General features: G+C 36.3%; 3 protein-coding genes and 2 non-coding genes across 7 annotated transcripts in view; 2 read left to right on the forward strand and 3 right to left on the reverse strand.

The window, feature by feature from the left end:
• The window catches only part of LOC119080833 (transient receptor potential cation channel subfamily A member 1), a 37,270-nt gene extending 31,447 nt beyond the window's left edge, over positions 1–5,823 (forward strand). For 2 of the 3 annotated variants that reach the window (XM_037189389.1, XM_037189390.1), the window contains 7 exons: positions 226–432; positions 491–880; positions 942–1,058; positions 1,162–1,327; positions 1,387–1,499; positions 4,915–5,074; positions 5,140–5,822. In XM_037189389.1, coding sequence (XP_037045284.1) covers positions 226–432; positions 491–880; positions 942–1,058; positions 1,162–1,327; positions 1,387–1,499; positions 4,915–5,074; positions 5,140–5,426 — 1,440 coding nt within the window. In that variant the 3' untranslated portion in view covers positions 5,427–5,822. Of the gene's footprint in view, positions 1–225; positions 433–490; positions 881–941; positions 1,059–1,161; positions 1,328–1,386; positions 1,500–4,914; positions 5,075–5,139 lie in introns of all 3 variants that reach the window. The other variant, XM_037189388.1, reaches the window with a different exon arrangement.
• On the reverse strand, positions 1,705–3,889 carry LOC119080850. The gene is made up of 2 exons (XM_037189420.1): positions 3,541–3,889; positions 1,705–3,472 (listed from the first exon to the last, which is right to left on the reverse strand). Exon 2 carries the CDS (start codon positions 3,434–3,436, stop codon positions 1,847–1,849), a length of 1,590 nt encoding a protein of 529 aa, XP_037045315.1. The 5' UTR covers positions 3,437–3,472; positions 3,541–3,889; the 3' UTR covers positions 1,705–1,846.
• Positions 5,824–7,704: 1,881 nt separating the features above from the next.
• On the forward strand, positions 7,705–7,778 carry Trnan-guu. The gene has a single exon. It is a non-coding gene; the product is annotated as a tRNA-Asn (tRNA).
• A 110-nt stretch (positions 7,779–7,888) lies between these two features.
• On the reverse strand, positions 7,889–7,962 carry Trnan-guu. Its single transcript has one exon. It is a non-coding gene; the product is annotated as a tRNA-Asn (tRNA).
• A 1,192-nt stretch (positions 7,963–9,154) lies between these two features.
• On the reverse strand, positions 9,155–12,464 carry LOC119080842 (putative sodium-dependent multivitamin transporter). The gene is made up of 9 exons (XM_037189402.1): positions 11,932–12,464; positions 11,690–11,741; positions 11,585–11,623; positions 11,395–11,423; positions 11,170–11,324; positions 10,969–11,109; positions 10,164–10,653; positions 9,901–10,097; positions 9,155–9,440 (listed from the first exon to the last, which is right to left on the reverse strand). Exons 1-9 carry the CDS (start codon positions 12,340–12,342, stop codon positions 9,194–9,196), a joined length of 1,761 nt encoding a protein of 586 aa, XP_037045297.1. The 5' UTR covers positions 12,343–12,464; the 3' UTR covers positions 9,155–9,193.
• Positions 12,465–13,217: the final 753 nt, after the last annotated feature.

Raw genomic sequence — 13,217 nt, forward strand, 5'->3', positions numbered from 1 at the left:
AGAATATAGCCATCAGTCATGTAGGAGCATTATTCTATCTTTTCTGTCGTCGCAGATAATAGTACGTTTCTCTTGACGACATCTCTTTCTCTGTTGCTTCTTGCACAATTTTAATCCTATATTTGTCTTCAATGCACGATTATTGTTGGGAATTTTATGTCGTTGATGTTAGACTTAAGTAAATCTGACGAGATTTTTTCATGAATTTTATTTTTTATTATTTAGGCCATGGTAAGCCATGGAAGAGTCGAACTTCTAGCCCATCCATTAAGTCAGAAATATTTGCAAATGAAGTGGAATAGCTACGGAAAATATTTTCATGTGACCAATTTGTTCATTTATAGCGTGTTTTTAATGTTTGTGACATTGTACTCATCACAATTAATGAGCAATGTCATTGACGAGAATCCGAAATTAGGAAATGGGACAGAGGTACTAAAGACACATCAATTTCAAATGACCAAATGATTACAAACAGAGTTCGTTGCAGCTGCCTGATCTGATCCATGAAGAAGCAATAACACCAGCCCCTTTACACTCTCGCCATCAGACCCAGTACATTGGCTCCGCCAGTAAATCAACGCCACCGACATTCAATCAGATCGAAGTAACAAATATTATGATTGTATCTGCTATTGCCATATCCATTTATGCCGTTTTGAGCTCCGTGCGAGAGGTCGTTCACATTTACCAGCAGAAGTTGAACTATCTATTGGATCCCAGCCATTGCATATCTTGGCTGCTGTACATTTCATCTTTGATAATGGTGATGCCAGTGTTTTGTAAGGGTAGCGTAAGCGACGCCAGCTTCTCAGCAGCATCGGTAACAGTCTTTTTGTCGTGGTTCAATTTACTGTTATTCTTGCAACGGTTCGACCAGGTTTATATTATGACTGTGGATGACCAAGAACACCGATAGACTTTAACCGATTAATTCACAGGTTGGCATCTACGTGGTAATGTTTTTGGAGATTTTGCAAACCCTGATGAAGGTGTTGATGGTGTTTTCGATTTTAATCATTGCCTTTGGCTTAGCGTTCTTTATATTGATGTCAAAGGTAAGGAATGTAAGAGTGAATCTTGTTCTATACACTAACCGTGAATGAAGTATACATACATCCATTCGATATGATAAAATATTTGCTTCATTTCCCCCAACAGACATCTAGCAATCAGTCAGCGAACCATTTATCATTTTCTTCGATTCCAATGTCGCTTCTTCGTACATTCTCCATGATGTTGGGAGAAATGGACTTTGTCGGAACTTACGTTCAACCGTTTTACACGAACGAGCTCACGTTTCCCATACCCACTTTTCTTTTGCTTTGTAAGAGCCTTGCAATTCAAACTGGAGTAGAACTGAAATTTTTAATCTCTCTTCGGCAGGTCTCTTCATGATTCTTATGCCGATTCTGTTGATGAATCTGCTTATTGGTTTGGCCGTTGGAGATATTGAGTCAGTGCGTCGGAACGCCCAGCTGAAACGATTGGCTATGCAGGTAAGAGGGGACTTAGTGGATAGTGTTTTTTTAGAAAGTTTCTTTAGGAACTATAGAAACCATAGAAACAACAGTAAACGACGAACTCAAGCAACTCTATTAGTGTGGTTTGCTCAATCTGATAAAAGTACTTGAAGGGAAGTAACAGATTCTAAGAAAGTACTGTAATTCGAGGTTCCAAGCTCTTTCCGCGGATTATGTATGAGGAACCGCTGCGAAGAAAATATTTCTAAAAAAAGCTCCAATTGCACAAATGATAACTTTAATTCGGTAAAGTTAGTTTTCTAAGACAAAACAGTTGAGACAAAACGTTTGGACAAAAAATGGAAAACATAAAACAAAAAATTTCATTTCACTTCCGTCATAGTATAGTAAAGTAATGCCAGGCAAAATCCCACCCTCGTGGAAACGTTATCCAGCTGTCTTGACCATAATGGCAAGCGTTTGTACTTGTTTAACAGTCCGATGCAAGTGGAAATATAATCTTCCAGCATAACTCTGTTGCAACCTAGAAGATGCGTCTCGCTGATTCGCTTATAGATGGGATCCTCTTCGATGGACCTCATCTCGACCATCTTACCTTCGCATTTCAGACACTTACATCTAAAACCAAATTTTCTTTCAATTTCTTCTTTACGGTTCAAGCGTTGGGCTGCCATAGATGTCTCAGTCTTATAGGCACTGTAGATTTGGTCGCCCCTTTTAATCGGTCGGATCGTAATTAAAGCTGTGCGACTGTCGAAATACACCTCTTGAATGTTCGGTGCGCAGGAGTGACTTAATAATGATGTGAACAGACTTAATTGACCTTGCCATGAATTGAATAGCATGATGACTGCATGATGTCCAACCAAGTGCATTAGAAATCTACGCTTCACCTCTGTATTGAATTTCATTCTAATTACGCTGATGCACATAATTGTATGGAAGTAGTTGTATGTGGACGGTATAAAGTCTTTCATCATTGGTGGCCTCCAAAGTTTCAGGAACATTCGATATTTCGATTCCTCATCGAGAACACTTGCCGGTATTTCCATTTTATCGGCCTTCACAGCGTCTTCAACGAATTTCCTTAATGCAAAGATGGTCGGGAAAAGGTTGATAGCGTGTAGAACTGATTGAATGATATATTTGCTGTTGGTGTTGTCGTACCTGTAGTAAATAGCACCACAGTCGATTTTATGAATTTCATTTTCGTTTTTGCATTGCATGTTGCAAAACATGACCACCGTACATGACGAACACGGTATTGGATTCGTGGCATTTCGGTTACAAGTGTTGCATTTCATTGGAAAGTGTTTTTTGGAGATGTAATTGGTGGCTTTCGTGTACGGAATAAAATCGTCTTCAATCATAATCATTTTGCCAGCTGGAATGTTACACTTTGCAATTACGTGACGACCAAATTCCGCATTCTTTTGAATCTCCAACACATTCGCTATAAATGGAAAATTGTCGTGTGGTTTATAGCTTAGCTGGACTTCGTGCAATTTAGTAGGCTCTTCCGTCGACATTATTTTAAGGCATTCAATTTTTCTGTTCTCTAGTGCCCTTTTTACTAGCCTGGGACAAATGGGCTCATTCAGAGCTAAATCTACATCGACAATACAATTGCCATACTTTTTCATTCTGAGAAAACACGAAGAACGATTCCCATATGCCATTCCAAGGCATTTCGTTCCTGTTTCAGCTAGACATAGACTTTCGTTGTAGTATTTTATTGCCAATTCGTAGTTCATGTTGTAACAGTGTGTGTTCCCCTCTTGGCGGTGACGGTCGGCGGTTTCATTATTCTTTTCTTCGAAGACAACTTTCGACAGTCCTACTATATTGAATTTCTTCACTTCTGGATAGTTTTTCTCGACGTTTTCCAGCAAATCGCAGTACAATGCATTTTTATTTGCGCTTTCTTTTCGCCATAGATCTTTATAATCCATAATTGTTATGGAAGGCGAGATTCGATTTTATTGAATCTGAAATGATAAGCAAGGGAAATTTCAGTTGTGGAATGTTCTTTCCGGCCAATTGACAAATTTCTTACATAAAAAATGAATCACACAGCCGACGAAAAATGGCGCTCTCTCGATGTTATTCTATTTTGTTGGGTTGATACACAAACATCAATGGATTCAGGGGAAAATTACAAAAAAACTTGTACAATGTGGCGAGGGGTTTACCAAGTGGATGTAGATCTAACAAAGTTTTTCGCTGAAATATATTGCCGTCATAGCCTTATAAATTTTAGTCCACTCCTCTGAACACTGCCGAAGCCACTGAACATTATCACACCACGACACCACACTCTACTTTTGTCAGTTGATTTCTCAAAAAAACGATGCATCGAAATGAGAGCAAGAGTAGAATGTCGATCACATAACAGTCGTTTACATTTACATAGCTCAGCGGAAAAAGATGATTTTTTGAAAAATAAGGGTTAAAGGTTGTTCAACTGCATTAGTGTAATGGGTAAAAGTTTATGAAATTATGTTTCTATATTTTCTTGAATTTTTCTCGATTTTTCTTAATTTTTCAAAATCTTTCGTAAAATTTAGGAGAATGTGGAAAATTATTTCTCAAGAATAGTTCGTGTTTAGATATCAGTATGCCATTTTATATAACCTAATAGGCATGGGAGAATCTATTAGTCGAGGCAATAAAACGAAGGCTCTTTAACACCGTATAGCAATGGTGATCTTAAACGATGAAACTAGTTAATCTGCAAAAAGTAACCCAGGTCAACCGTATAATTAAAGGCCAATCCAATTCATATTACGAATTCCACATGCGAAATCGGAGTCACCACACCACCACACATCCACCTACGTACTCCTCAATGAGGAGTCCTCATATGGTGATAATTGATGATAAAATAGAAGATATAGAAAAGAGACGTAGATTAGAGTCTAATCATTAGACGTCGATAGTGAGCCTGTAAAAAGTTATTAATTATAGGCTTACAGTCAAAGGCAGTCAATTTTCATCATAAATTTGCTTCAGCTGTTTTTCAGCTGATCCTCACATACAATCAAAACTGGTTTTCCTTGTTCATACGGTTGAAGCTGCTACACGCACGCGCATGATAGTGGTAAAACCGTATAAAGACGTATAAACGGTTGTGATTGTTTGTATGGATCAGCTGAAAAACAGCTGAAGTTAATTTATGCTGAAAATTGACTGCCTTTGACTGTACCAAATTGATTAGGTTTTTTTGTCTACATAAATAGTTAATTACTTTCTTACAGCTGACAGTATCATCATAAACGATGAAACAAGGCATACTTTTTCAGTAATGTTAAATAATAGAAGTAATAGATTCGAAAACTATTTTGGGGAACTTATTGCACCCATCACTTAGTGCTTCCTATAAAAATGTAAAAACCTAATTATTTTCCATTTTTACGATCTTTACCCACAGGTGGTGTTGCACACTGAGCTCGAACAAAAATTGCCCCAAATGTGGCTGGAACGGGTCGATAAAATGGAATTAATCGAATACCCAAACACTCTGAAATGTAAACTGGGATTCTTTGATTTCATCTTGAGAAAATGGTTCTGTAATCCCTTCACTGACGATGGTGAGACCTTCGGAAACATTTTTTGTGTTTTAATGGAAACGTTTTTGAAAATTGAATTTACTTAGCCACAGTTGACATGATGATGGAAAGCAATGAGGACTATCTCACCGAAGAAATGGAAAAACAGAAAAAGAAATTGCGAGACATCGGCAACGTATTGGACAGTCAGCATCAGTTGCTCAGACTTATCATTCAGAAAATGGAAATCAAAACCGAGGCTGATGATGTGGATGAAGGCGTTTCGCCGAATGAATTTAAGCCGTCGGTCGCTTGTATTCCACAAAATACACGATGGAATTCACCGATGATACGTAAAAAGTTGAAGCATGCAATGAGTTTCACGAAAAACTAAAATCGAAATTGATTTCATTCGTTCGACTTTTGTAATGGAATGAAAGTCTCAGATTCTAGAACTGGTGACCAAAGTCATTTTCCGTTTTATATTATTCCACTTTTTTACTTGTTAGACGTCTGTGAGCCGAACGGTTGCATCCATCAAAAATAAATATCTTTCCAGTGGGTTGAGTGTAAAATTTTCTATTGCAATAGAGAGCATCGAAACGTAAATTTGACCAAAAGAAGATGGAACTTTTAATTGTGTTATTAAACCAAAATTATAGTGTAACCACTATAAAACACAAATTGAATTTAAGTTTTCTTAGATTTTTTGCTCCAATTACATATCGCTCCATGCAACGGCAACAAATCTTGGATTATTTATTATGCATTTCCTTCTGCTAGACCATGCAAAGTTCTCTTAAAGTCTACAGTTATCTTCCGCTCAGTCACTAAATCCTTTGCTGTAACGATTTTTGTTAACTTAGCTTAAAATAACTACGAAGGAGATGTATACATTATGTAGAAAGTGGCGATGTGCAACATTAAACAACATAAAGCAAATCGCAAAATCTTCATAATTATTTTGAGCCGAGGGTATTTTTTGTGCACCTTTTGTAGTTTTGTGTTTGTAGTATACGTAAGAAAACAACGAATTTAATTAAGAATTGCGTTCACTGCTAATGAATGGTAATGGTGAAGAACTGATTCAATTATTACGGCAATGTGTGTCAATGTAGCCAATTAAGTTTCTTCATTGTTTTAAAATTTTTATTGAATCAAAGCTTGCAGATAAATTGTTAGAAAACATTGGTCCAGAGGATGCAGAGACGAATTATCATCGATGGAAGCCGATTTTATAAAATATAGATACTTAATCGCTTTAAAAATCGAGATAAGATTCATTTTCGCATGAACGATCACTGATCATTGATCAGTCTCGCAATTTTCCGGGCCCCAACCAACCAACAAAAAAAATTAGAAAAAAATATTTTTGTAATAAGAATCAGATTTATTGTATCTCTTGTTGTAGTTCTGTAGAGTGTCGCCAACAAAAAAAAAGGAAAAATTGTCTGTCTTATTTTATGAAAATTTCTATTTACAACCCCCTAAATGTGCACAAAAATGTTTAAATAAATTTATAAATGTTAAAAAATGGTCTTTTACTATAAACAGCTTGATCCATACTATCAAATTCACTTAAGAGATTCCGCTTTCATCTGGTTGCTTCTGCTGATCGTCTTGCTGTTATCCATGTTATCATACATACAAAAATCTCTATTTTTTTATCCGTACGATTGAATGAGAAATCGCGCGAACACACATGAAAACAGAACAAACGATCAGCTGAAACTGAAAAGTGTAACATTTGTTTGTGAATCACTGTATTTGCATATACCTCCTTATTTCACTCATTCGTCAAAGAGACCATATCTATCAAACAAAAATGTAGAAGTGTGAGCTCTCTGAGCATGCAGTTAAATACCGTATTCTAAGAAACTTCTTTTGTTCATTATCAACAAAACAAGTATGAAGTTTAGGTTCTAGGTACTGAGTGGTCTTATATTATTTAAAACTGATAAACAGAAATGCCTGAACACTGTTCAGTGAACAGTCTCTTTTCTTATAAAATAAATATTTAAAGAAATCCGTTACAAATCTGCTTGCACATGTGTCAAATTAGTAAACAAAAATTATCAATGAACTTCTCTTCTCAATCTACATTACAAACAAATTCTCATACTAACCGACTTTCAGCGCAAATTACATTTACTAATCAGTGAACAAACCCACTCTCGTCAATGTTTACGATATTTAAATGTATTTATGACGAAAAGCGATAATTTTTTGACATGCATTGCATATAACAATACAACACATTTCATCAGAAGCAACAATACTGATAATGTGGGAAAAAATTATTTGTATTAGCTTCTGCTTCCAACCTACCTATCATATTATAAAATACCTATATCGATCCTATATATCACAATATAATTATAATCAACTCATCAATCCATTCAATAGTCGATTTGGTGTGCGTATAATAATAATAATTTCAACGGCAGATAACAGCGACTGTATTTCAGTAAATAAACATGATTTATCTTGAACACATGTTAAGTCATAGTTACTGAAATAGCTGAATTATTACAACTTGTATAACGATTAGAAGAAGCATATAACTATACCTACGATAAGCAGCAGTCCGCTTACAATACGTAGAACATGGTACCACTACATGAATGTTAGTTGTGTTTCTAAAAAAATAGTGTAAGGAAGTGGGTCGCATGGCCTCCGTGGCGCAATTGGTTAGCGCGTTCGGCTGTTAACCGAAAGGTTGGTGGTTCGAGTCCACCCGGGGGCGAATTAATTTTTTTTTTTTTTTTTTGAAAAGCAAATAACAAATTTTCCGAAACAAGAAACATGAAAAAAAAATACAAAAATCTATTTTCTTCAAGTAAAAAAAAATTAAACCGCCCCCGGGTGGACTCGAACCACCAACCTTTCGGTTAACAGCCGAACGCGCTAACCAATTGCGCCACGGAGGCCATGCGACCCTCTTCCTTACACAATTTTTTTACAAATACACATTCATATGTTGAACGAAAGGCTGGAATTTAACAATGTTCTGTTATAGCGATCGAGATAAATTAATATAAAAGTTCGAGGTATAAGTAACTTCGATTAATTTCATTTCGTGTGACAAACTAGGTCCCACCACTTGTCTGGACAGGTCCCTTGACTGAAATTTGCTCATCAATGCTTCTCCGATTTTTGAATCGACTACCTGCAAAATCATGAAATCAGTTTGAACAATTTTAGAATGAAAGTTGATGTAAAAATAAACAACGTTTACCATTAAACATTATCAAAATATCCCTTCGTTTTTTTAAAAATTAATTAAGAAAATTATTTTAAGACAAAGTCTGATGTCAGACTAGTGAGATCGTTTATATGTAATATATACACTCATACCCTTGTAAAACACCTCTGACGTCACTAGTTGTTCTGGCATATCCTGATATAAACAACTACTGCTAAATGAAAGTTATGACATCGTCGACGTCAAAAAATTTGAAATGCTGATTTAAAATACCAATTAACGTAATTGGGCGAACAAAATTTGTATTCATGGCTTTTAGGACCTGAATAATCCGAATAAAAAAGTTTTGAAAACTAGTGCAAGTAGTATATTATGTACACAATGTGTGTGCCGATGTTAAAGAGCTACCTTAGGCCTAGTTATACTAGACTGCGGGCAATCATCAATCGGATTATTGCATTCGTCGTCGATTGGAACAAAGTTTTTTAAAATCGAGTTATTACTGTAGCTATCGACCATTACATAAATTCAGGAAAAAAGGTCTTCCGAGAAACAACTCCCAGAACATCAGATCTACTTTGTTGATCTGTAAACCAAACCTCATGAATTTGTTTCATTAATGATGGAAACAAAAAAATTGAAAATCTCTTCATCAATACCCAAGTTATCATTCAATCTAGAAAAATTCTTTTATAAATCACTACGGGATCTTTTTCCGTTTTTTGCTAACATATTTTCTGACGCAAGACCCTTGAATTAACAGTGAAGGGAATAGAACCCTGACTTTCAGTCAAGGGAATAATTTGAAAAGTTTTTTTTTGTGTTCTCACTTTCAGATATCCCTTACCTGTCCAAACTCTCAAATCAGTCTCGTTCAACCAATAGAAAGAATCAAATCAATCAAATTCGATTATTAAAAATATAAAATTCTTTATTTTGTATACGAAGAACCATGATCACTTTTTTAACATTCCAATTTCTTCTGCTTTTTCGTCGTTTTTACCTTTCTTCAACGATTTCTTCGATCGCTGTTTCTTCTCTAATATTCTTGCTATTGGTGGCACAAATAATCTAGTATCTAAATCGTGAATGTCAGACTTTCCAAATATATAACTGGAAGCTGTCCCCACGCTCATCACAATTATCACACCAATCAATATGTAATACATGAACGATATCCGGTATACGGGAAAGATAGACTCGCTAGAAGAAAAAAGAAGATAGAAATGATGAATAATAGAACCATTAGAACACAGAACACTATACGTGGAAAGGTCAATTGGATTGATATTGACTGAATTAAATTACTGAAAAATTTCGGCGACCTGATTTCGAGGTAATGAACTAAATTGAAAAGTCAATTGGAGGATAGATTGATATTGACGAAATTAAATTAGCTAAAAATGTTGACGATGATCTACGTTCAAGTGAAAAAGCAGAATTTTTAGAATGAAATCGTTAGCGGAATTTTTTGTGCGCAGCTTTGTACAATTTTTTGATACAAATGTACTGTAAATGTATACTGAAACTTGAACGAAATTTTTGGATTGTTGAGACAAAATTTACAAATGCGAATAACTGTTATGTATCAAAGAAGGACACTAAATGACTCTTGGTAGTTTCGAAGGGGAGACGTTTAGCAATTTTGGTCGAATCAACTTACGTTCGGTCAATTTCGGCCTGAATGAGTTCATCGTTTAACGTTCTGTTAAATGCATGTCCAGTTACATTGAAATATCGCTCGGGACATTTATCTACGTAGTCCTTTTCCAGTTTTGGATAATACGGAAAATTGAACAAGGAACCCATTCCCATCCATAGATTGAATACAAAACCAGTAACGAGTCCAATGATCGCACCCTTAATTCGAAAATTGGTACAATATCATTAGTTTGCATGCAAAATGTTATCTTTGTTGTCTGTTACCTTATTAGTTGCATGCGGTACGAACAAACCGAGCATAAAAGTACCAAACATAGGAGCGCCTAGCAGCCCAAAGGCGACCATTGTTGCCTGTATAATATTTCCCATAAATCCAGATACCATGGCTGCACCAATGCACAGAAGTCCGCCGACAATGGACATAATCTTAAGAAGTCTTAGCGTTTGTACGTCGGTAAGGTTTTTCCAAATGTATGGTTTGATTATATCCTCGTGAACCACAGCTGTTAGCGAATTGATACCCGACGAGACGGTTGATAACGAAGCTGAGAAGATTCCTGCAACGAATATTCCCGGAATGCCCGGAATGCTGCCCATTGTGTCCATAACGAACAGTGGAAATAGCTGATCGGCTGTCATGATTCGCTGCGTTTTGATTGGATCACAATAACGGTATTTACTGATCACAACCATTCCAACGAGTAGGACCAGAAGGTGGATTATTGTAAACATCGGCAATGCCATCCAAACAGCCCTGCAATTTTTTTCCCATCAAACATGCCCAATTAGTCAAGAAACAGCAAAAAAAGTATATTTTTAATCGATGCAGCTCATAGTTCCTCAAATGGCTCAAAAATGCATTGTTTTTCTATAAAGCTCATAAGGTCATAAAGCGGCTAAATTGCTGCTCCCCGATGCATTTTTTTGACATTTTACTAAAATACAATTTTTAAACATGCTCATTCTAACTAAAAAGTTGTTCTACAGCAGTACTCGAAAACTTAACGATTTTTTTATAAAACAAATTGAAGATGAGGAATATATTGGACCTTTACATACATACGCTCACCTTTTTGCATCGCTTAGCGTTGGAAGCGAAAGATATCGCTGAATAGTTGCTTGGTTTGTAGCGTAGGCACCTAGCATCGCGACAGATCCACCGAGTACGGCATTCCAAAATGAGACTCGCGTGTAGGGACTCGGATCAAAACTGGATGAAACAGACACATTACCCAACGATTCACCTCTAACAATATCCCAGTTTTCTTACTCGAACAAGTTTAAACGATCGGTTTCCCAATTATCTGCCCATACTTGATCGAGACCGCCCGAATCCATTATACCCTGTACAACGATCCAAATCATGGCTCCAAACATTATAAGCGTTTGAAATGTATCCGTCCAGACCACCGCTTTCATACCGCCCTATATATGGTATGAATCAGAGCTTTAGTGAACAAATTATCAATTTATCAAAACTTTTGATTGGACTTACAATGGTTGTGTAAAATGTACACACCAACCCTGTAATCGAATGTATGCGGTGATTAAATTCGTGGATAAGATAAGATACAATAGTGCGTTCGGTTAGATGGGAAGTTGTATGAACGAAGTTGTATGAGTGAAGCGACCACAGACACAAAACAGGTACTGCTTTTGGATATTTTACGCTATCCTTCTTTTACCTGTTATCCATACTGTAATCCACACGTGCAATCCCGTGACTGTAAAGAGTAATCATATTAGTTTTTCGTCTGTAATATTCGATCTTATCGTTACACTATGTTAACCTTGTGTTAATGCCATAGCCGGAGCATATAATGCAATACCCATGAAAAATGTCTGCGAAACAAAAACGAAAGTTTCCAGTCATCATAAAAACGAAAATCATGGAAATCGGACAGAGAAATTTCAACTCTCAAAAGGTCAGTGGTCCCATCGATAGGGAACTTTAAAATTGAGAATTAAGAAGTGGAACTGTCCGATATTTGAAAAAAATCACTTGGAATTAGATTCACAGAATCTGGCATACCATTGTAAGTATATACAGAAGACATGAAAATGCTCTAATTGGCTTCCCGAATCGTCTCTCCAAATATTCGTTAGCCGAACAACTACCCAAATTGTAGAAAACTGGTACAATCAAATACGCCGACATGAATGTCATAATAGGCATGACGATTATCACATAAGATAAAATCAATTGTGTTCCATACAGAAACATTTCGGCGGGAACACCGAGAAGGCCAGTGGCTGACATAAATGTGGCCATTATACTGGCCGCCACAGGTATTACACCCATCGATTTTCCACCGATTAATATATCGTCAGCGGATTGTTTCCCTTTGCACGCATAGAAAACTCCGATAACGGCTGATATCAACAGCATCCCAACGAATACCGAATAGTCGATCCAACCGAATAGATTTTCCTCGATGTCCATTTTTCTCAAATATTTTCTTTGGTTCGGTTCACAGAGAAAAACTGGACCACAATTTTGTTACTATGTGTTGCACGAGAGTCGGACTTATCGGTTTGACTGGTTTCACTATAAAGACTGTTGAATGATAATTGAAAATTTTTATTGTGTCTATATCGCTATATCAGTGTGAAGATAAATTTGTCATTACACGGAAAAAATATTCGGCGTGCTTGTCGAACGTATAGATAACGAGCACCAAATTTATAGCGTGTGGGGGACATGAAAACAATACTTTCTTCCCGACGACCAAATCAAAATTCAAAGTCAATAATTTCCTGTTGTTGCATCTCTGCGTCCTAGTGATGTAAAAAAACAGTTTCTCTCCCCGGGCAGTATCTTAGTTGAAATCATCGCAAATTTTAGCTGCACTTTTTATATCTTTTTCTAGTAAAATACAGACCACAAGACGTTACAAAGTATGGAGGAAAATAAATACATTTTACATGCTACATGTGTCGAAAACCGTACTTTTCATGTTTCAAGCACTACTTTTGACGCCCTCAGCATGTAAAATCCATTACATAAGTCGGGATAAACATGAAAAGTCTCGTTTTCGTGTGTTTATTGACCTCGGCTACGCCTCGGATCAACAAAATTCATCTTTTCATCTTTTTATCCCTAGTCATGTCAAATACTATTACATCAACGCTTTGTCGATATTAAATTGAAGGGTGTTGCTTGAACTTATTTTTCACAATAGCAACGCACTTCAAGCAAAAGTGCTATTAATGACAGCTGTCAAATAGAGTACTACTTTGTATGAAAAAAGCGTCCGAATTTTTTTACAGTGTCAAAATAATTCGATACACTGTCCAGCTTCAGTACCCTATTTAGAG

The sequence above is a fragment of the Bradysia coprophila genome, unplaced genomic scaffold (assembly GCF_014529535.1).
Source record: "Bradysia coprophila strain Holo2 unplaced genomic scaffold, BU_Bcop_v1 contig_350, whole genome shotgun sequence".
Lineage (NCBI taxonomy): Eukaryota > Metazoa > Arthropoda > Insecta > Diptera > Sciaridae > Bradysia > Bradysia coprophila.